The 22504-nt window shown below is 32.3% G+C and overlaps 1 protein-coding gene across 3 annotated transcripts in view; it reads left to right on the forward strand.

Annotated features, from left to right (window-relative positions):
• Positions 1-22504, forward strand: part of LOC128234082 (uncharacterized) — a 41237-nt gene that overhangs the window by 12318 nt on the left and 6415 nt on the right. For 2 of the 3 annotated variants that reach the window (XM_052948073.1, XM_052948074.1), the window contains 6 exons: positions 1738-2061; positions 4583-4698; positions 6406-6646; positions 7847-7927; positions 17830-17933; positions 21420-21499. In XM_052948073.1, the coding sequence (XP_052804033.1) occupies positions 1738-2061; positions 4583-4698; positions 6406-6646; positions 7847-7927; positions 17830-17933; positions 21420-21499 (946 nt within the window). Of the gene's footprint in view, positions 1-1710; positions 2062-4582; positions 4699-6405; positions 6647-7846; positions 7928-17829; positions 17934-21419; positions 21500-22504 lie in introns of all 3 variants that reach the window. The other variant, XR_008260867.1, reaches the window with a different exon arrangement.

A 22504-nucleotide genomic window follows, 5' to 3' on the forward strand; every position in this document is an offset into this window, starting at 1 on the left:
ACCAGTTGTTGCTTTATACTGAAACTTTTATTGAAAATGGTGCATAAACACTGATAACACATAAATGTTTCATTCATACATTTGTACATATTTTTTCAGTGTATATGTTGATAATGTTAATACATATTTGATGTGCAGTTACACATGTATTTATTGCCAACCTCATCACAACATGCATAGTTTGCTCACATACATATTTCCAACACGACATTTACTAAATGTATTACTGCTTTAGGTTGATTTTGATATGTAAATAAAACATTGTACTACTTGTTTGTACAAAACACTTTTCATTTGCTATGTTGTTTGTTTCCATGTTCTGTCTGCATACAGATGGTATTTTCATATCAATTTTTAGTATGACTATTCGAAGAATATCGAGAGCTATACTACTCACCCAAGCGTTGGCATCGGCGTCACACCTTGGTTAAGGTTTTGCGTGCAAGCACTCATAGGTTAATATCTCAGTTACTACTCGAGGTATTGCATTGAGACTTGATACAATGGTACTGAACCATCCAACCTACTTCATTAACCAGGTATGATAACTCTACTTTGCATTTAATGCAAATAATAGGCCTTTATTATTCAACTTAGAAATTTTGGTTAATGTTTTGCGTGCAACCACACATAGGTGAATATCTGTTTTACTACTTGAGGTATTGCATTGAGACTTGATACAATGGTACTCAACCATCCAACATACTTAATTAACCAAGTTAGATAACTCTACTTTGTATTTAGTGCAAATAATAGGCCTTTATCATTCGACTTAGATATTCTGGTTAAGGTTTTGTGTGCAACCACATATTATATAAATAACAAAGCAACTACTTGATGTATTGCAATCAGACTCATACAATCAAACCCACTCATGTAAGATAACTCTAGTTTCATTTAATGCAAATAATTGCCCTTTATTATTTGACATAGAAATTCTGGTTAAGGTTTTGCGTGTAGCACACATAGGTAAATTTCTTAGCAACTACTCGATGTATTGTATTGAGACTTTATAGAATGGTGTTCAACCACTCAGTGTTATTGAATAACCAAGATATATAACTGCATATAACTGCATTTTGCAAATAATTGCCCTTTATTATTAGACTAAAACATTCTGGTTGAAATTTTCCATGTAACCACAGTTATGTTAATATCTCACCACATGAATTGCATTAAAATCTTATCTAACAGTGATCCATGCATGTTTCGCCAAAACTTTTCAATCCTTACACTGAAAAGCGGCAGTATAGTCGAGCCCGCTGTCTCTGTGACAGTTCTTGTTCAACATTTACATGATGTTCATTTCCATTGTGAAACTTGTCCCTTGGGAACAATATTAACATCTTTAAGCATACATGCCTGGATTAGTTTAAAAAATGACCATATTACTGCATGAAAATATGCAATGACATCCATTTCATATCAACTCGTGTATCTGTAATTCCCTTTCAACTACTTCTTAATAACAAACGTTCCAACCCTAAAATGTTAAAAAATATTCTACATACATTACTTTTATCTTACACTGTATGTAAGTTCTATATGTATATACCACACCTAATAAAATTGAAGCCTGTCAACTCGTACGTTGTTGTAAAACATATGAACCCCACCTTTCAACTTCCCTGTGTGTTCCTATCAATTTCTTTCTGAAATTCCTGTCATCATTGAAATAAATTGTTTACTCTCGGGGCCACCGTTCCTCAGCGCTTTCAGCGCTTTGATTACTTTCAGTATTGACGTGTCGTGCAAAGATTGAAATAATTCAAGACAACGGTATTTCGATCGAGTTCGACAAACCACTCACGATTAGGTGTACAAATGACAGGACATCTGATGTTGAGTTTCGACATGAACAACTTGTAGTTGCATATTGTTTGGGAAAACATGGCTGCAATATTGATGACGGAAGGTTTAACATAACGCAAAACACATCTGCGGGAAGGAACGAATATATTTTGACATCTAAAGATACTATTCAACCTGATCTTTGTGGCGTATATGAGTGTAAAGACCTGCTTTTCCCAGAAAAGGATTCAGCTCAAGTTTCGATAATAGGTAAGTGATGACTTGTAAACCACTTTGACAAAGGCGATGTTGGATTGCCCGTCTTAAAGCTGGACCCTCACAGACTTACCATTTTTTCAACTTTTTATTTTTTATCTTTGAAAGAGCAATTTTTTGCTTAAATATCGCAAACCAATGATATACGATTGCTGACCAAAAAAAAAACAGATCGCAGATTTTCATATTTTTTTTTTCGAAAATTAATGTTTTATTGCTTAAACCGTTACTAACGGTTTAAGAATAATGCATAAAACATCAATTTGTTTACTTAAATATGAAATTCTCCGATCTAATGTTTCGTCAGCAGTCTTTTATAACTGGTTTTCATGGATTTTCGCAAAAATTGGCTCGTTCCAAGACAAAAAATAAAAAAAGTTGCCAAACGTTCAATCTGTGAGAGTGAAGCTTTAAAATGATTATATCGTACGTTTGGTGAATAGGCACTACTGCTCCGGCCAAACTTATTTGTCTGCAGATGATGTCTGTATCTGATCGTTGAGTACTTGAAGTTACTTTGTTCGTATAAATGTGTTAAGTTTTACTTCATACTTTATTTCTTAAAGCTGATGTAAACTTGATTAGGCGTATACGAGCGTATACGAGCATTTTTAGGTTTATAATTATTTCGGCAAGTTTGAGGTTGAGTACTCATAAATCAGTTAAACCCTTAGTAAACTGGTGTTTTTGACCGTTCCAAAGTGGTAATTTAACAATATGTTTTGATGCATATGTGGTATGTCTGTGATGTATCCAATTGATATGAATATGTTGTGTTGTACGTTATTAGGAGGTTGATATATGGCGGAGACGTGGCATTGCGTCATTATTGGCCCGAGGGTCTCATAACGGCCCGAGACGTAGTCGAGCAAAAGTCATGAGCACGAGGGCCAATTTTTACGCAAAGGCCCGGCTCCGCCATGCATCTTTAAGACATACGTTTTTTCTTCTTTTGTAAATTAACTATATTCTTCTTAAAGTTAACTTGCAATCCAGTTGTACATTTTTATCTTCATTATGCTTGAGGACGATCAATTAACTTACTCTCAAATCTAATTAAGTTTTTAAGAGTAAGACAAGTTTTGTAAAAAAAGAAAACACATTTTGTCGCCAATTTTTCCTCATCAATTCCAATTATTCAGGAACACGTTTATCCGAATTTGTTGTAAACGAATCATTGATTTTTTCCTATTTATGCTTTGAATTTCACAATTCAGTTTTATAAAATTTTACTCGTAGTATAACAATTTTCTGTACTCAAGTAAACAAATACCTCGTATTATTGAGTTCGACATGAATCTACAGTGTTGTTCAAAGTTGTTTTTCAAGTAAAAACCGTTTTGCCACTTCGTTTTTCTTTTAATGTCATAACTGAATAAAACAATGCCGCCAAAATAGCTTTTACTGATTATCGAACTCTAGAATATTTTCCTGAACAGTGTTCGCGTTTGCCTGCCTTTACGATTTTCATCATCAATGTGTTCAAGCAGATCGATAAACTATGATTAATTCGTTAAGGCATTATTTTACAGTCGCCAAATTTGAAATTTAAGACGAGAATTGAATTTGCGTACGAACGTTCTACGGACTACAAAATGATAATCGATAATCGGCCTGGGCCGCAACACGGATAATCGCCGAGTCAAGCAAATAATTGCGGAAGCCCTGCACAAATGTGTTACTATATTTAGTTAAATATGTAAGTGTCTCTCCTTTAGTGTGTGTTGGGCTTTGATCGTGTGCCTTTAAACAGGATCATCGTAATGGAAAAAACGCTTGCCCATCAGTTTTCTTGATGTTTTAATATAAAAACACAACCTAAAAACAAAAATATCAATTTGTAAATGTCTGGGTAACCGCCCTAGCTTTGTTATTGGAATCAAATAAAGAACCCACTGGTGTTTTTAAGAAATACGTTACCCCATACTTGTCTCAACATGTATGAATAAATTGTCAAGGTCATGCTTCATTATATAAACAAAACTAGACGTCAAAAACAAGAACTGCAAAATATAACACAAAACAACGAAATATTAATGGAAAACATGTATATTGATCAATGTTGGGATATCGCCTTGAAACGGTCAAAGAAATCACTTTGTAAATCATTTGAGGCTTATGTTGAATAACACAAGCTACTTAAATGTCTGAATTCAACGTCCTTCGCAAATACCTATAAAACTCGTAATAGATAAGGAATAAATACCAAATTTCTTGACAATTTCGTAATCACTCTTGCATTTGTAGGATTAAGCAACTTTGTCATTAATTTAGATTTTCAAATCGTAAGAACTGGTGTTTTTTTCTAAAAAGAGGAAAGTCTCAATTTTGTTCATAGTCAGTACTTTCATCCTATTAAATTAAATTCTTAACTAACTCTTTCATTATTTGACCAGCTTCCGATTATATTTGTTGAAAATAAGAATATGACTGTATACCTGTATATTCCTCCTTGCAATAATGTTGATTATATGCAATTATATATGTTTCAATGTATTCTTAACTTCTTTTACAGGCTTTGACACTGAAAAATATAATGCTACCGAGGAAAAAGATACAATTTATCTTACAACAGCGTGTACCTTTCATGTCTCTCTATCAGACATGCAGATAGTATGGTACACTTACGATGTAAGTATATCATTTATGTCATCAGCAACAATAACAACTGTTGCACCGGTTTTTATCTCATTCAAAAACCATTTTGTTTATGTTTGTGATTCTCTGTTTATCATTTGAAGTTCTTTTATTTTTTCAAGACAGAACCAAAACACCTCATTGATTTCTTTGCACTCATGTGTGTCAAGAATATATCATTTACACTGACTTTGATACAATTTGCTGTGTTATATAACTAACCTTAACAAAAATGGTACAGAAAAAATGCAATAGACTGCAGCGTTTTTTTCTAGTTGATGTACTGCCTCAAGTAATTCTGTAAATTTGTGTATGCGTATTCGCGTATTTAATCCACATTGAGCCCAAAAATTACCCAAGCATAATAAAAAAAATAGTCGTATCTTAGGTTCCTTTTCGTTTTGAACTGTAATTTAACGGGCCTCCTATGCCGGTAAATCTCAGGGTAAAAATATTCAACAAGTTCGATATAATACCTCGAAACTTTGGCTTTGGGTGGAACTTATCACATTTTGCCTTTTTTTATAAAACTTACCTTGGCGCGTTAGGAAGCGTCTAAATAATAAAGAATGAGAGCAAACGGTGAATGTTAGGATTGACGACAGACGGTTTGATTTATAAAAACTGATTTGATAATGGTTTGATATTTGTTTCGAAGATATGCTAATCGCACAGTAAGAAAGACAGAAAATCTTGCTAAGGTAGATTTTGAACACTTAAAATGTATTAAATGATAATCGGTTATCACTACAACCCGGTCCGCCGTACCACCGTAATGTTTACTTTTCGCATTTATATAGTATTGCCATGCAATAATATGTATGTTATTGGTTTAAATTTAATCCATTTTACCAAATTTGAATACAAAAAACTTTTAACATTAAAAACGTTTTTTAACCAGTTTTAAAAGATCATTTGAACAAGGGTACGGTCCGCTGGTACGCGGCCAGCCAAGGTAATCTTGACATTGGAGTCGTTGTCTTTGGTAAACAAATCACCATATATGTTATACAAGTAAACGTAAAATCCGTGAATGTATTCAGGAAGTCTGTACAAGTTAAGATGTAAGACAATTGTACTATTGGCCCATATTTTAACTTTGATCTTGACGTTTACAAACCTACTTTCTACAATCGACTCAAAGTGACAACGAATGCAAAACATTTTGAAACATTTTGCATTCCAAACAACATGGACTAACGGACAAAAGCAAATAAGTTAAACCGACTTTCAAATAATTTCTGTATATCCAACTCATTACAAACGGGCTCGACAAAAATCCAACGAGGAATCAACGCCAAAATAAAATAATGAAACAACCATAAGCATTAATGTAGCAATATGTTGAAATGCAATGTTCACGTCTTTTGAAGGGAAAGTCATTCCAGCATGGGAGTGCATGTGCTGTCCCAAGCATCGGCTAAAATTATTTTATTTTCTTGAGGCATGAGAAGACTTTTGTCGTTTTTAAGGCAATTATATTTAAGTGTTGACATAACGGTTAAGAAATGTATAAGTTCAAGAAAAATAAGTTTTTAAATTGAATCACTATTTTGTAACAGTATATCATATCAACAAAAAATGAGCTTCATCATATTATTGTGTGTGTTTTACTCTTAAATACTTAAAATGTATTTTAATGACCTTACGACTTGAACCGTTGAAAAAGAAGAAGATTAAATTAACATTTATTTGTTTCAGAATACAATTTTAAGGCTCCTCGATGAGACCAGAATGGGACATTCAATGACACCTTTCAACAGCGCATCAGTTTGTTCCGATGAATGTGATACAATATCTGCGTATAGATTTACTTTTGGACTGAATATCACTGACCAAGAGCAGGGCTACACTGATGTATTCATAGAGACCGAAATATTCCATCCAGATTATAAGAACAAACCTCTAACATGGCGGTCTTCAAACACATTTCGTGTTAAAGGTAATGCTTTTGCAAATCCAACCCTTATATATTTCAAATGATGGTCGTATATTATACATGAGACTATTCGGCTTCCAGACATTGCTATATATGTCCAAAGATATCATGTCGGTTTTGTGTGTTTCTTTAGTTGTAGTTGTAGTAGTAGTGGTGGTGGTAGTGGTAGTGGTAGTAGTAGTAGTAGTTGTTGTTGTTGTCCGCTTTTATACATGAAGCATGGTTAAATTGTTAATTTCATGCCGAGTGTCGATATATTCAATAGCCTTAAAAATGATAAGGCTACCTGTATTTAATTTGAAAGCGGCCATTTTAAGACACAGGCAAAGTGCGACTGTGTGATGATGTTAAAATTAAAAAAAAATGTTGTTATCAAAGGGGCTGTTACTCCGTATGATGAAAAAGCAAAATAAAATATTGTCGAAAACTGACATAAAATTGGTGTCGATGTGTACAATGCATTTAAACTTACTAACTGAAGTACATCATAGTTTACAATTAATTTATTTTTCGCTTTTTTCGTATTTTTCCATCATTAAAAGATTTCTAGGTATGTCTACCTGGTATAATGCATTCCTTGTGCGTGATTGGATAGTCGATGTTATCACGTGATATTACCAAGTTAGGTATATAGCTTAAATATTCCAACCGTTTAGGGTAAGCATTTGTAGCACAGTGGATTCAACACTGGTCTGCAATTTTGATGACACCGGTTCGAACCCGGTCTCCGTCTCGATATTTTCTTTACATTTTGGGATTTTTTTTAACAATTATGATATCAAAGAGAAAAAACATTTTATTAAATAATTATCATGAGATTCGTTATAGAAAAAAACTTTTGTTGGTGCCAATCTGGTGTACAGTCCCTTTAAATGGCAAGAACACAAAAAAAATGCACTTATGTACTGTCGGCACGTGGATAAGGGTAAATAAAACTAAAATTTAACATATCTTATCTAAATTGTGACCGGGTTTTTTCAACTATGTCGTTAGTTGATATGCTTATGCAAAACGGTTTGCCTATTTACATATTTAAGCCTGAGGACAAATAAGTTTAACCGTAATAGAAAGTACGAATACAGTATATCCGTTTTGTTTTTTTTACTTTTTTCATTTTGCATTTAAACACGTTTAAGATGTAATTTCCCAACTAAATGTAAGTTATCTGATGAATTTATACACAAATGATCACTATTTTTTCAGATAGCAGTCCAAAGACATCAATATCTTGGGTAGCATTGAGCTTCATAGTATTGGCATCAGTCTTGGTGACTGTATTGATTGGTATGTGTTTTAACCGAAGCTTTTTATAAAATGTAATATCATATAATTAATCAACTTCCTAAATATTGGATGATGAGTTCCATCAGTTTTATCTCTAGAATTTCGAAGTGTCATAAACCTTTCAACTCTTTAAGTTGATTGGAACACAGTCATATACAAACTTTAATATGTTTCGATCTTCTTTATATATGAGCTTATTCTACGAGGAAATGTTACATCAAACCATCTGCAAAACGAATTTTATCAATGAAGTATATACAATTAACAAATCGCAAATATCTTCCTTGAAATTTGCGTTTTAAGCGCAGAGTAATAAGATACTACCGTGAGTGCAATTTCAAGCTTTGACTTACACTTATATTTCATGTTCTTGCAACACCGCTGCGTTTTGGTATAAATTGTTTTTGTTTTTTTATTCTTCCTTCGTAAACTGTATTCAACTCAGAAACACAAATGGGCATGTATACTTGCCATGACGTAACACTTGCATAAATGTACAGTTTACATTTTGTTTCTAGTGATTTATTATCTGACAGTGCCAAATCGTTAAGAAAGTTTTATTGTGTTTCTTTGTGAATTCTAAACTATACATTTTGTTACAAATATCCCTGGGCTTTTGCACCTTCTTTGTTAATGGCCGAAATAAGGTTACTTCACAATTGGAAAAAAATGGCATATTTTCTCAATTTCCAGATATTTTTTTCACAATTCCCAGATATTTTTCCCAAAAAGGAAGATCTTACTTAAAAAATGTACAATAAAAATTTATACTATTTGAGCAAATTAATCTTTTTTTATCTTTTAAGTTAACATAAGAAGAATGCTGTATAATTTAAACATTATTCGAGGACCAATTAGTCCATTTATTGTTATCAAATCTTTCCCTCAATTTAGAATCAACTCTTTGAAGATCAAAACTAATCTCTCTCCCTCTCCTGTCCTTGTCTCATGGTAAAAAAACGAATCAAAGACATGATTTCTCCCCCCATAAGATCTACATGTGTATCAATTGGAAGTCCATACATTTTAGACCTTTCAAGCTTGACCCTTTGGAGTGTTTGTACACATTTCATATCAAAAAGGTCACAATTGAAAAAAATAGCTAGAAGTAGACTCACATGTTAGATATGAGCCTGTTTTTTGTAACATGAGTTCCAAGTTTCATATGGATACCTTGACACATGTTTAAAAGGTGTCTTCAATCCTCATATGTGTAATTTTCCATTTTGAGACGGTAACGCTTTTTAAATTTCCCTATTTGCAGAATTTCAGGGGTTTAAATTTACCAAAATGAAAAGACTAGGCCTCTTCACAATTTTTGGTGAAAAAGCGCTGTATTCGTTTTAGTTTTCGACATTTGTGCTGGGTACTCTCAGCGTTTCATCACCTTACTATGATATTGTAAAACATGTATTTACCATATACCATTTCCGATTATTAAAGGAGTGCGTAAACTAGTATATATTATTTAATACAATTATAACAAATTTGGGATAACCAATAAATATAACTTGACCGAGATAAGTTATTACTCAAGACATTAACTACTTTTGTTTTACGAAAGATCGGCTAAACTTAGGCGACTTACCTACATATCAAACTTGACTGATACATACTGACCCATAACCACTGCCACCAAGTTGTATTATGATTTGATGATACATACAAAGGTTATGTTTGCGCATGGTTTTACACATCCCAGACAAGGATCATCAATCATCAATTAAAGATATTCATAATAAAATGTTAATACACTTATTCCTGTAGTTTCCATTGTTTATTTGTTTTTTAATTAAAAATAAGCTTTATAAAACTGAAAACTTGGAGAGGTATAGATCACCAAAATGGTAAATGCCTGCCAACAGCAAGTTTCATATACCAAACTGTTTGCAAAGGTCTGTAGTTTCTGGAATGGCTAATCATTTTGTTCAATGCCGATGCGAAGCTGAGAAATCCAAGATGGTGTCCAAGATGGCTATACCTTGTTTACGGTTTAATACAGTCATAACGTTTTTTTTTTCTGTATTATAAGCGTGTAAAATAACATATTCATATTGGTCAAAAATACATCATTCCACATGTTTGTAAATAAATTAATTGGGCGAAAGTATGCTTAATTGGCCATATTTTAAAAAGTGATGCGATTATTTCACATTTTGTAATTATGATAAAAAAATATTTGAAGACAGAAGAACATTTTCCATCTAAATCTTAACAAGAAAGCGTGGAATATTGTCTTGATTTCATGAACTATATTTTTAAGACGTTCGGAACTTTAAATGTGTTTAAACAGTAAATGACCTCGTGAACATATAAAATCTACATAAATGTTGCACGGGAACAAGCATTGCTTATGGTACTCGGCTCATCACTAGAGCAGGAGAAACAGAAAGGTTTTTTTTTGGTATTTTCTTCAGAAAAATCATTTAAAAAAAAGTCTGACCCCCGTATTCGTATAATACATATTTTTTTATATGCCTATCAATTACCTTGTTGTTTGCCAATTCCCGGGAGAAGGATTAGTTATTTGTCCCAGCCAATTCGAATTTCATAAGTCGTAACATTATCATAAACAGGAGCAGCTCGCCAATACAAAAAGGAGGTGAATTCGCGTCATTGACAGTAATAGCGATTGACTCACGAATTTCCCTCCGTTCTACATATAATGATCGTCAAAAATTCCACGAACTTTTGTTAAAATGGCCGCGTTACGTCTTCGTGTAATGACAATTTGTTTATACTCGTAAAAAAAGTACAGTTAAAGTTTGTTTTTTTTGTGTTGTGACATTTAATAAATGTTTTCGTATGAGTAATGAGTAATTATGTTAGTTTGGTGAGATAAAAATAGTTTTTTTTTATTTTTCTCAATAAAGTGAATTATGAAACTTCTGACTTGTTTCGCTGAGGTAGCCTTGACTTCAATACACAAAAGTACTTAACACATTCACACGCGCAAGCCATTTCATTTTTGGAAATTTGACAGATAGCGGTATACATTGTATTTAAATAAAATTGAAACCGAAAAATAAAAAATAAAAAAGCATATACTGGAGTATTACGATAGTAATGCTTTTTCTGGTGACCTGCATCACGGCGGATACGTGTTTACACACCGAACTCGGATTGAAACAGGTCACCAGAAAAGCGTCCTATCATAATATCCCCCATTTTTTTCAATTCGTCCAGAAAACATGCCAAGTATTGCTTACTTACATATTTCCTGAATTCGTTGAATAAAAGGGTTTTTGAATACTAGGATTTTATGACACGTGCGTGTCAGAGGTCCGGATTTACAGGGTTTTTTTTAAAAAACATACGCACATGAGTCGTTGCCATCAAGGGGCACACCAATTTCAAATACAGTATAATAATTCATGAGAATGCTTCATTTTTGCAGAGTTTGAATAATCTTATTTATTTTATATGCTTTCTGGTGGTTTATTGAGATTGATCAGTATAAGGAAAATGCTATTTCACTGTTTCAAACAATGTAATAACGGTTTGTTATTATCACTGTTTTGAAATTATAGCCCGCTCTCAATTCAAACGTCAATGCGCACGACACAATTTCAACGACGTCATTTCTGAAATGATGTTAATTTTGCAAATTATTTGGCGATCTGTACTGAAAAACTACTATAAAATGTCATTTTACATCCTTTTAAAGCATATAATAAAAAACTGCCCTTTATCAGTTTAAGATCGCAAAATATTTCAATTCGTGAACAGTAAAAAAATATAATTTACACAATTACACGCGACTTTTGAATATCGTTTTGTGCATACTCGGTGAAATATATTACGATCTAACAATGAAAAAAAACACAATTAGCCTCTATGTATATTTTTTTTTACTTTACTTTTTTGAAACGACATACTTTAGAGTGCATACAATAATGCATTAAATCGTTTTTAACTTGCGTTTTTGTTGTGCGTGACATATCATCCATTAACTATTTACTTGAGTCTTAAGAGGGAAAACCCACGTAGTAATTTAAATTCGATGCATGTTTTCAGTGAGGAGAAGATTTAAATTAAACTAATGACCACATGTTTTATCTGTTGCAGTGCATTGTTTAAGAAATCAAAGTTCTAGATGAGGTTTCATATACTATTAAGTATCACTCGATACTTTTGTAACTATTTAGGTATTAAACATATCAAATGAGTATTTCAAGTGACTTATACTTCATGGTTTTGATTTAATTGAGTATCAAAATTAACAATCTTAAAGTATTCGCGAAGGAATTCATTCATGAGCATGCATATTATTTCTTTTAGTTGTTTTACAAATTACATGAATATACAGAAAATGTAGGAGGCCGAAAGCCTTTCAACGCTTTTAGCGCTTTGATGGCACTTCGTTAGGCCAATGCTGTAAGAACATTTCAGTTTTAATATACGAAGATATGTTTTGTTTATATTCATTCTGGAGGTTTCCATACAAAACAGATTTATATAGGCAAGAGCAATTTAAGTAAAGTGAGTTTATGAGTTCATTTGTTTCTTTACTTTATATATATCAACTCAATTAATACAAGTTGGGACAATTTTGAGAATCTGTTTTCATAGTTTAAACCTCAAATAACTCCTGTGTCTCTGACTTTTCCAAAGCAGTAACCCAAACATTTGTTTTGATGCATTGTGCGATAGGCCTTGAACATTGTGCTCTTCACAAGTTCATCGTTTTCAACTTATTGGCAACTGAGATTGTCTCTGTAGTTACCATTGTATTATTTCATTGCCTTTTCTGGTTGAGTGCTCAACATTAGTTTTTTCTCGATAATATTTTCTGTATCGATTATACTCTGAAAGGTCTGATTTTAAAGCTGGGGATCGAAATTGAAACTTAAAATGCAGGCAAAGTAACACTAATGTAAGAAAATGCAGTATACAATTATGAATTGGAAATCTTTCTGAACCACGTTAAATTCATGTTATGGGATATTTTATCACCATTATTTTTATTAATCAAGCTTCATTAGGTGTACAGTCTACTTGCAGCTTTATATACAGTTTAAACCGAAAATTATCATTAATTTTCCATCTTTAATTAAATGTCATTCATGACGACTGGTATCAATACAGGCTAAATGTGTGGCAGGATCGGGTGTTTAAGCCCTTCTACGCGCATGTAAATAGGGACTACTTCCTTTCTTTGCCGGAATGAATGACCCTTAACATAGAAGGCACGTTCAGGCCGGTAAGATCATTGAACATGTTCTGACCTGGAAAACACGCTGATACCTGACTTGCATACACATTTTAACATCGTTACATTCCGTAAATTGATTCGAAAATACATATAAATGCGAATACGTTTATTTTTTATCAGAAATGATATTGTGTATTCATCTAAAATAAAGAATGAAGCAAACTTTTTTGTCATTCAACGATTTAACTACTGCAGAGTTTACAAAATACCGTTACAATTTCATGAAAGAAGATTTAAACGTATTTTTTCGCATTTTACGAAAGATGGAGGAAACAGAACGACATTGTTAATGTTTGATTACAAACCGCAAAATAAACACAAATCCGACCAATTCGTCTCACGTTGAGTTGAACTGAAATGTATGAACTATATTTTTAATTCATATTTGATATGTGAACACCACTCGCGAGCGACTTCATGTTTTACCGATCTTTGTTTTCAAACGAGAAGCTAATGTATCCTTATTATGACTGATCACTGCCTAAACATAACATTCACAATGATCTTTTCTAAGTGTTCTGTAAATATAATGTATGTCAACTATTTTCAGGAATTTCCTTTCGATTTTGCGTATGTTTAGAACTTACCTATCATTAATGTCATTCATAGCAGGCTCATGTTAAAAACAATTTAAACACTGCTTTTCCATTATTTTACAGAGTATTTGGAGCATTTTCGTACAAGGCGATTGTGCAGGGTTATAATGAGACGCAAGCAGAACTAAAATTATGTACAAACTGAAGTAACATGCTCAAATGCACATCCCCGGACTGAGGTTGCCGTGTAAAATTGGCCTGGTAGCTGGTTACACAAACGTATTATATACGGTGTGGCGTAGGTAGTTGTAGAAAATATTTTTTTACAACAGATGCAAATGTCCGACCATGTTTTTATACAAATACCAGATAATTTAAGATATGAGATAATGTCCATGTTCTCTTTGGACCAATCTGCCAGTGGCGCATACTCCAGAATATCTGAGCATGCACATCTAACACGAAAATGACAAGTGCTTAACCCTAAAATCAAGAATTAAAGTAAATGGCCAGCAACGTTAGGCTAATTAATGTTTAATGTTATTTGCTGAATGTTGGCATTCATTATGCTTGAAAATCGTATTTTCATTAGTATTTTTATTTTAAAGTTAAACTGCTGATGTAATACATGTGTACAATTCAAAATGCGTCAGGTATGCACTGACCCTGCCAGAAAAAAATATTAGTTTCACCGTACATTTCACAAGAACACTGCATGCCATTGAAGACAGATGTTTCCATTAGTGAATGTGGATGTGTCATAATGCAAGTCCAATTACTTTTGTTTTAATAATTTTTGAGTTATGCCCCGTTATTGTTTTAAACATGACTGTAGTTTTGGGTTGGAAGCGCTTCGCAAATGATGCCAAACAATACTATATAAAAGGATTTAAAATTTGAAAAAAAAGATTCCAACGAGCAACTTCCCATGGACTGCATGTTTTCTATCAGTTAATGAAAATTTCAAAATTAGGCAGGATCCGGATGAGATTTTCCCCCCTCCTAAATTGCAGTATTTTATACGGGCTATAATATCTTTGAAATGTTATTTGTCATTCAACCATTTTATTCGAATATAGTAATATTTCATCTACATTTGATTGCGCATGTTTTTGTTAATAAACCTGGCTGAGCGAGGCTCCCATCCGTGTTATGTTAATTGCCATTCTCGGGCTATGCAATTAAACCTGATCGCGGCAAAAAAATCCACGTCATTTCGAATTTCAGTCAGTTTTAATTTGTAAAAAATGTAAATAACCCTGAAATCAATTGTTTTCTTGTAGCGCTATGCTATTACAAAAAAAAATACTTGTTAGCAATAGCTGTGGATAGTCTGCGATATAACAAAGTTCTGAAGTCTTAGGCTGCCAATACTAGAATTTGACTCAAACTTGTACTGCAATTCCAGGGTGAGGAATCACGTGACTTCTTCGGGGTTCTTACATGGGTCAAAACCGATGTTAACAAGTAAATGACATTAATTTCTAAATAATTGTTTTGTCATTAAGGATATGAAAATATTTCTTAGCTAATAAAATACTATGCTCCACTTCTACACGTGTGAAATATTTTAGATTTGCTTGAACTTTAACGAAGCAATCCTTGGCCAAAATTTCAACTTGACAGAGTTTTTAAAACCGATGCAACACTGTGTGCACCATTTGTTTTGTATTTATTAATGATTATATTTGAGAGGTAATACCAGCGTAAAAAAGTTCATTACTTTAATAAAAGTTTTGGTTTGTAAATCGTCTTTCAGTTATAGCAATGAATATCGAATTTTCAAGAAATGCTGTTATTATCGTGAATTGTATATATGTTTTATTTATGCTGCTGTTAACCTGATTTCTTCTTAGCTAAATAAAGCAAATTATATTAATCAGTAGGCTTTACAAACTAATCGAAGAGTGCTTGGTACAAAGTACCAAGTTCGGAAACAAAAAAGGAAATAAGCCATTTAAGGTTAAAATTACAGTGACCTTTACAGATAATGTGGCATCATTGCTTTTATGTATGATTTTTTTTCCTTTCCTTTCATGGCAAATCATTTGCAATGTAAAGAGTCATGTACATGGGTATGCACATGCATATTGGGGTAGCCTCTTATCCCGAAAGCTATTAAAAGTAAAATATTTATGATAGTAGATTGGATGACAAATTCAATAAAAATCGAAATATTTTTAAACAAAATCTCTTAAATGGGTCGCCATTCGTCAAGTAGTAAAAACATACCGGTACCCAAGTAATACATTTAACTTAATTAAATTACTCAATGCTAAAGAAAAAAAAAATTGACAACATTGATAATATCGTGATAATAGTTTCTTATACTAAGGCATTAAACTGTTGTGTTCGTGAACACATTGTTTTATTTTTTAGAGGAGGCAATCTACCTGTTTAAGGAGGCAATCCTTTTGAGAAATGATACTGAAATGTAAGTAAATATCTCATTGAAGAAAATTATAGGGACGAAAGTGATGCTTAAAAAACACCTTACTTAAATGTTGACAATGCTCACCATGTCACATATCACCCAGATTGCTGATGAACAAAACTCCTATTTTTAGTAAGCCTTTAAATTATCGCAATCTTTACTGTTGAAATAGCTAAAACCTAATGTTTGTTATTATTCACCACTAGAAACTGATTGTAAACATTCATTCCGGCAGTGCCCATTCATTCTCGTATATTTTTTCGCGACCATTTTGCAAACTATGTTAATAATTTATTTTACCTATTTGTATCAACAAACACCATACAGCAAACGTTTAAACAGATATCTGCCATTTTAATCCTAGGATCAGCAAACTTTTGATTTCGTTACTTAGATTTTTCGTCAAAATAAAGCTTTTTTGTTCCATTTTCAATATCTGTGTATAGAAGAGCTCTTATTATAGCTTGTAATGATTTTCTATAATAGTTATAAACATAAGTTGTTTACATTTTATTTTGTTTTGTTTTTTCCAGACTACAGAAGTTATCTTTTAAAGATTGCAATACAACATCTGAACAACCTGACGTGTTTTATTAACTCTACTGCCGCAGTGGTATACATAAAGACTTGTTTTAGTGTTATGTGATACAAATATTATTCGAGTGAAAACGTTGTCTGATTTCACGAAAGGGTGTGCCACATTTAGTTTATGTTCATACATGAAAAGTGCTAAATAAATTACCTTTTACTCAATTCGTTTTGGATTGGCAATCATACCTGAAAAGCTTTGAGATTTTAATATGAACTTTTAAACATTTAACTGAGAAAGTATAATATTTTAACGGTGCAGGTGTAGTTTCAGAGATGCCTCGCTTCAAGAAGTTCATTAGAACATGTACAAGGAATAAATCCTTCACATTTTAGGCTTAGGATTCGTTTTGTGTCATCAGTATAAGTTATTGAGTAAATGTCATGATTTTTCTTCATAATAAAAGTTTTTTTTCATTTGTTTTGTAAACGGAAACCATAATTGCTCTTGTTTGTTAATTTTATTCTGTTTAATCATTATTGCTGTCATAAAATGTGAAAATGCTTTTGATTTGTGATACATTTCTTTTATTTACTGTTTGTTACATTTTCTACTAAAATCATGATTGACATGTTTGTGTATATATTAAATGAATTTTCAACTGCAGCAAAGCTGCTTGTTATATGACATGCGTTAAAGCTCTTCAAGTTACGTTACCTAGCACAAACGTTTCCCTTTCAATCTCGGACTGTCGTACTTGAAAAACGATGACGTTTCCGGCATTGAAGCTATACACCCATAGAGACAGCGCCTTATTTCTCACTAACTACCTATGTTGCAATAAGTTTGCTGTTTCAGCAGGAAATTACAATTTCATCTTCAATCTGATCGTTACACGTTATATTGGTACCGGAATGATTTGAAACATTTTTTTCTAGGAAATTATCAAGTCATATCCTAACTGAAATATATTTCGATAAAGTACGTGCAATGTGGTTAATAAAATGATTAAATAAACAGTACCCAATTCAAACAATCGTCTATGTGATCAGATATTAAAAAATACATTTTTGAGACATGTATTCTCAATTTTGACAGGTCCTGGTTAAGAACATTCAAATTATAATTTCTGAAATTTTGGTGAGTGATATAAGTCTGTACAAGATCCTTTTATTTTTTGATTTTCAGCGGGCGCGATATATGTTCTTATTAGATTCAGGAGAAGAAGAATGAACAGAGCAGGGACATATATACACACCAACACCGAGAAAAGCATGAACAGAGCCTTACGGGTAAACGTTTTCTTCTTTCTTATAGTATATTCAACCTGAAATGTAATTTCACCCCTCATTTCGAAAAAGAGGCCTCTTGACGATGTGTATATATATCGTGCGACGGCCGCATTATCAAACGCGTTGTTAATTAAAACTATGTGTTTTCCGATTGATAATTTGCTAATTATGTACTCGACTAATTGCAGTGTAGCGGCCATTTATCGACGGTTAAAATGCTGTTAAAAATGTTAAAATCTTGACATATGAATCACAATAGAAAATTTATATACAGTTTAGATGATTGCGTTGCTGACCATCTGACTTTAAAAACCTTAAATAAACATACACGCCGTTTTTCCACATATGTTCTGTGCAAATAAGCGAATGCTTAGAAATAATGTCACGTGTCGTAATAGATGAATAGTCATCTTGTTACCCCTTTCTTAAAATAATGTTTGCTCTACTATTGAAAGAATACGAAGTTTGTATTCGACGTTGGCGTCTGCGTCCGGGTCCGGTAAAGGTCTTTTCAGCAAAATTAGATTTGTATATCTTAATAATCGTTTCATTGACTTGCTACTTCACGCGGACGATTGACTAAAACAGTTATACATTATTGTAAATACACTTTATAGCCCTTGATTGACTTATTTAATTTTTAGGCAAGATGTCATTGGTGAAATGGACATAATACTTGACCTTTCTGTTCAGGGCCGTCAGACAATTAAGATAAATACATGTTACACACTACAATTTATAGCCTCTTAGACTTAGAGAACTTGGTTTAAGTTTTTCAGCAGGAATGGATATTTCTTGTAATATCTCAAAATCGTTTGAGTAATTGACAAAGTCACCATACAATTAATACAAAAAACTATATATGATGGACTTAGAAAAGTTGGGGGCAGAGGTTTCGGAATTTAAGAATTTATAGTGATATCTCAAATTTCCGTACAAGGGATCCAGGATCTCAGGAAATTAAGGTCTACAACTATATTTGATCATCAATACAGGTAATCGCCACTGATTGACTTACGACATGCTTGTACTTGAAGACATATCACACAATCGTGTATGCAATGTCAAATACTTCTTCACCTTTGGGTTAAGGGCTATCAGACAACTAAGTTACATAACTGTAATTGATCTTCAATATCAGTATTTATTTCATGCTTTTCGATGAAATATGGAAGTTAATCTCTAAAAAAAACATTAGTGAGAATACCAATTTGATATTTTCACTGTAAACTAAGGAGTGAAAATATTAACTTTAAGAACTACCTTTAAAAACCAATTGTAGTTACTTACCCTTGATCAAAACTAAACACGTCACTTTTGAGCCAGAGAATGTTACCATAAAAGAATGATTTGATATTTAAAAAGGTAGCATAAATTTAAATACATAAATTCAGAAAATGGTAATCACTTTTTTTTCAAACGTTTTCTTTAACGTTGAAGCTGAACGTTCGAACATATCCTTTCATACAAAACAAATTACAGAGGAAAACAACTGTTCGAAAATAATCACGAGGTAACATATATATCATCGATCAAATGACTTTTTGAACTGTTGTTTGTCTTTGTAATACAAAACTTCCCGGAATATTCACACACCAAGTAACAGATTAACTGATGATTTCTTACTCCAACCTCGCCTCAAGATTTGTCAAGAACCTAGCGTGATCTTCACTCTTTACCTGTAAAGCGACCTATCTTCAAGCAAGTCAGACTGGTCTTTGACAGTGAGGGTTGACTGAATATTAATATATCATGAAATAAACTATATACATAAGAAATATAGTTTATCCAATGTTAATCCTCAAATGATTTGCTAACATGTTCGACCTTTAAATATTTCATTTAATAAATGGCGGCGTAGTAATTTGGTCAAGTATTCATGCCCTGTTTAATTTAAAAGTGCTTTCGTGCATTTACTGTTATTATTTGGAACATAGATGCATTAATAAAAGTTCATTTATTAATAATGTTTTCAAAATGTGTGCACAATCTACGCCGTCAGCTATAATATTTAGGTGAGGAGCGTCTCATGGGTAGCTTTTCAAATAGGGGTGTATTATACAATAATTTAAAGTACTAATAGAACTCCGACATAAGCATTAACGAAACAGAGATAATGTTGATTTCAGTGTAAGGTCGTAGAAAAACTATCTTTATGTATGGTTTCTATCAATCTCTTAAAATACAATTCGATCTTAAACTGAAATCAACAAATATACTCTATTTATACCCGATTTGAAAAAAGATATACGAATTAGAATTTAGTTTATTTAATCTGTAAGCGTGATGTACATTTCATTTATTTATCATTTGAAACATTTAAAAGGCACTTTAAAGAAAGCTATAGTTTCGATTCTACTCCTGTATTGGTCTCTATGAAGGCAGTCTTTGAATATTATATTTGAATCTAAACAACACATTTGTTTGTCTTTAACATTGTGCAACAAACAGTTTTTAAATGTTTGTTCACATGCAAAATGCGGATATATATAAACATTAAATATGTTATTTGTAACTAAATTGTTAATTATTCTAACGGTGCAGATGTATTTTCAGAGTTGTCTATCTTTAAGTAGTTCATTAAAACATGTATAAGGAATAAATCTGTCGTGTTTAGGCTTAAAGTTCGTTTTGTTTCATTTGTATTAGTTATTGGATGTTGTGTATTTCTACTCACTAATAACATCATAATTCCACATCATATTGATAATAATACAATACTGTCCCTTTTTAATGCGTATAATTAGTATTGGCATGTTTGTGTATACATTTGTATATTCAATAAATATTCAACTGCAACAAAACTGCTTGTTATTATATGTGTTAAAGACTTTAAAATAACATTAACATAGGAAAACGTTTTCCTTTCAATCCCGGTATGTCTCACTTGAAGTCGTTAGAAAAATTGAACTAGAAGGTTTCCGGCAATGAAGCTACACACCCGTAGAGAAAGCACTTTATTTCTAATTAACTACCTACGTTTGCATTAAGTTTAATATCATTAAGATCCACATGTACAAGATTATTTGTATCAAGGTAAATGTTAGTTGCTGATCTTTTCTATCATATCAGCACTTTAATTTCATACAACATACCCATTTAATATTGCTTTGTTATATCAGCACGAACTAACAATTTCAACTTCAATCTTATCATCGCAAGTTTTATTTGTAACGGAATAATTTGAAACACTTTCTTCTCGGCGATAATCAGGTCATATCCTTACTTAAAAAAGATAGCTCGATAAAAACGTGCAATTTGGTAAATAATAGCATTAAATAAACAGTACCGGAATTCAAACAGTCGTGCTGCCTCTTAATTTATCTATGTAACCAGATAATATATATATACAGTTTTTAGACAATTATTCTTAATTTTACATGGTTTTTGTTAAGAACATGTATACAGAAAAAATGCAAATTAACTTCTGAAATTTTGGTGTGTGATATAAGTCTGTACAAGATCCTTGTATTATTTCATTTTCAGATTAGGGAAAGTATGCCTAGGTTTCGTTCAAGGGGGAAAAAAGCGGCAAAATCGAGACACGTGGGAACACAGCCAGTCGGGTAAATGTTTTCTATTTACATATAGTGTATTCAGTCCTGAATTGTTATTGCTTCTCTTTAGTTTAGATTCCTCTTGACGAAATGTATATGTATTGTGCGGCAGCCAGTATATTATCAAATGCGTTGTTAATTAAAACTATGTGTTTTCCGATTAATACAATGCTCGATGTATTCGATTAAATGCTTGGTAGCCGCCATGTATCGACGGTTTAACTATAATGTTTCTCTTTTAAGATTAAAATCTTTACCAAAGAATCTTAATACAAAACGAGTATACCATAATGTACAGACAATGCACCATTTTCGAATGGTGAGAACCACAGTCAATGCAATTGGGTTGTGGACCAAATGGCTTTAAGAACCTTTAATAAACGAACACGTTGTTATACCACATGTTATACCACATATGTTCTGTGCAAATAAGTGAATGCTTAGTAATGATGTCACTTGTCTTAAAAGTTGAAAAGTCATTATCTTACCCCTATCTTAATGTCAGTTTAACTTTACTATTGAAAGAATATGGATACATTTTCTTGTAGACTTCGGCTTCCGTTGAAAGTTTTTTTTATATCATTGAGATCCACATTTAAATGTTTATTTAGTATCAATGCTTATTTAGATAGGTGAGCTTTCCTATCAATTTGGCATTTTATTGTCTTAAGTTATACCAATTCAATATTGCTTTGCTATTTCAGCACCAAATAACAATGTCGTCTTCAATCTTTTCATCGCACGTTATATTTATAACGGAATGATTTGTAAAACTTTCTTCTCGGTGATAATTAGGTGATATCCTAACTTATTGAAGATATTTCGATAAAACAGCGTGCAATGTGATAAATAAGAGCATTAAATAAACAGTAACGCAATTCAAACATTCGTGTCACCTTTCAATTTATCTATGTGCACAGATATCAAAGAAATACAGTTTTTAAGCTCAGTTATTGCAGGTTTTGAACATGTATAAAAACATGCAAAATAACTTTGTGAATTTTGCTGAGTGAT

Source organism: Mya arenaria, chromosome 5, assembly GCF_026914265.1.
Source record: "Mya arenaria isolate MELC-2E11 chromosome 5, ASM2691426v1".
In the NCBI taxonomy this organism is placed as follows: domain Eukaryota; kingdom Metazoa; phylum Mollusca; class Bivalvia; order Myida; family Myidae; genus Mya; species Mya arenaria.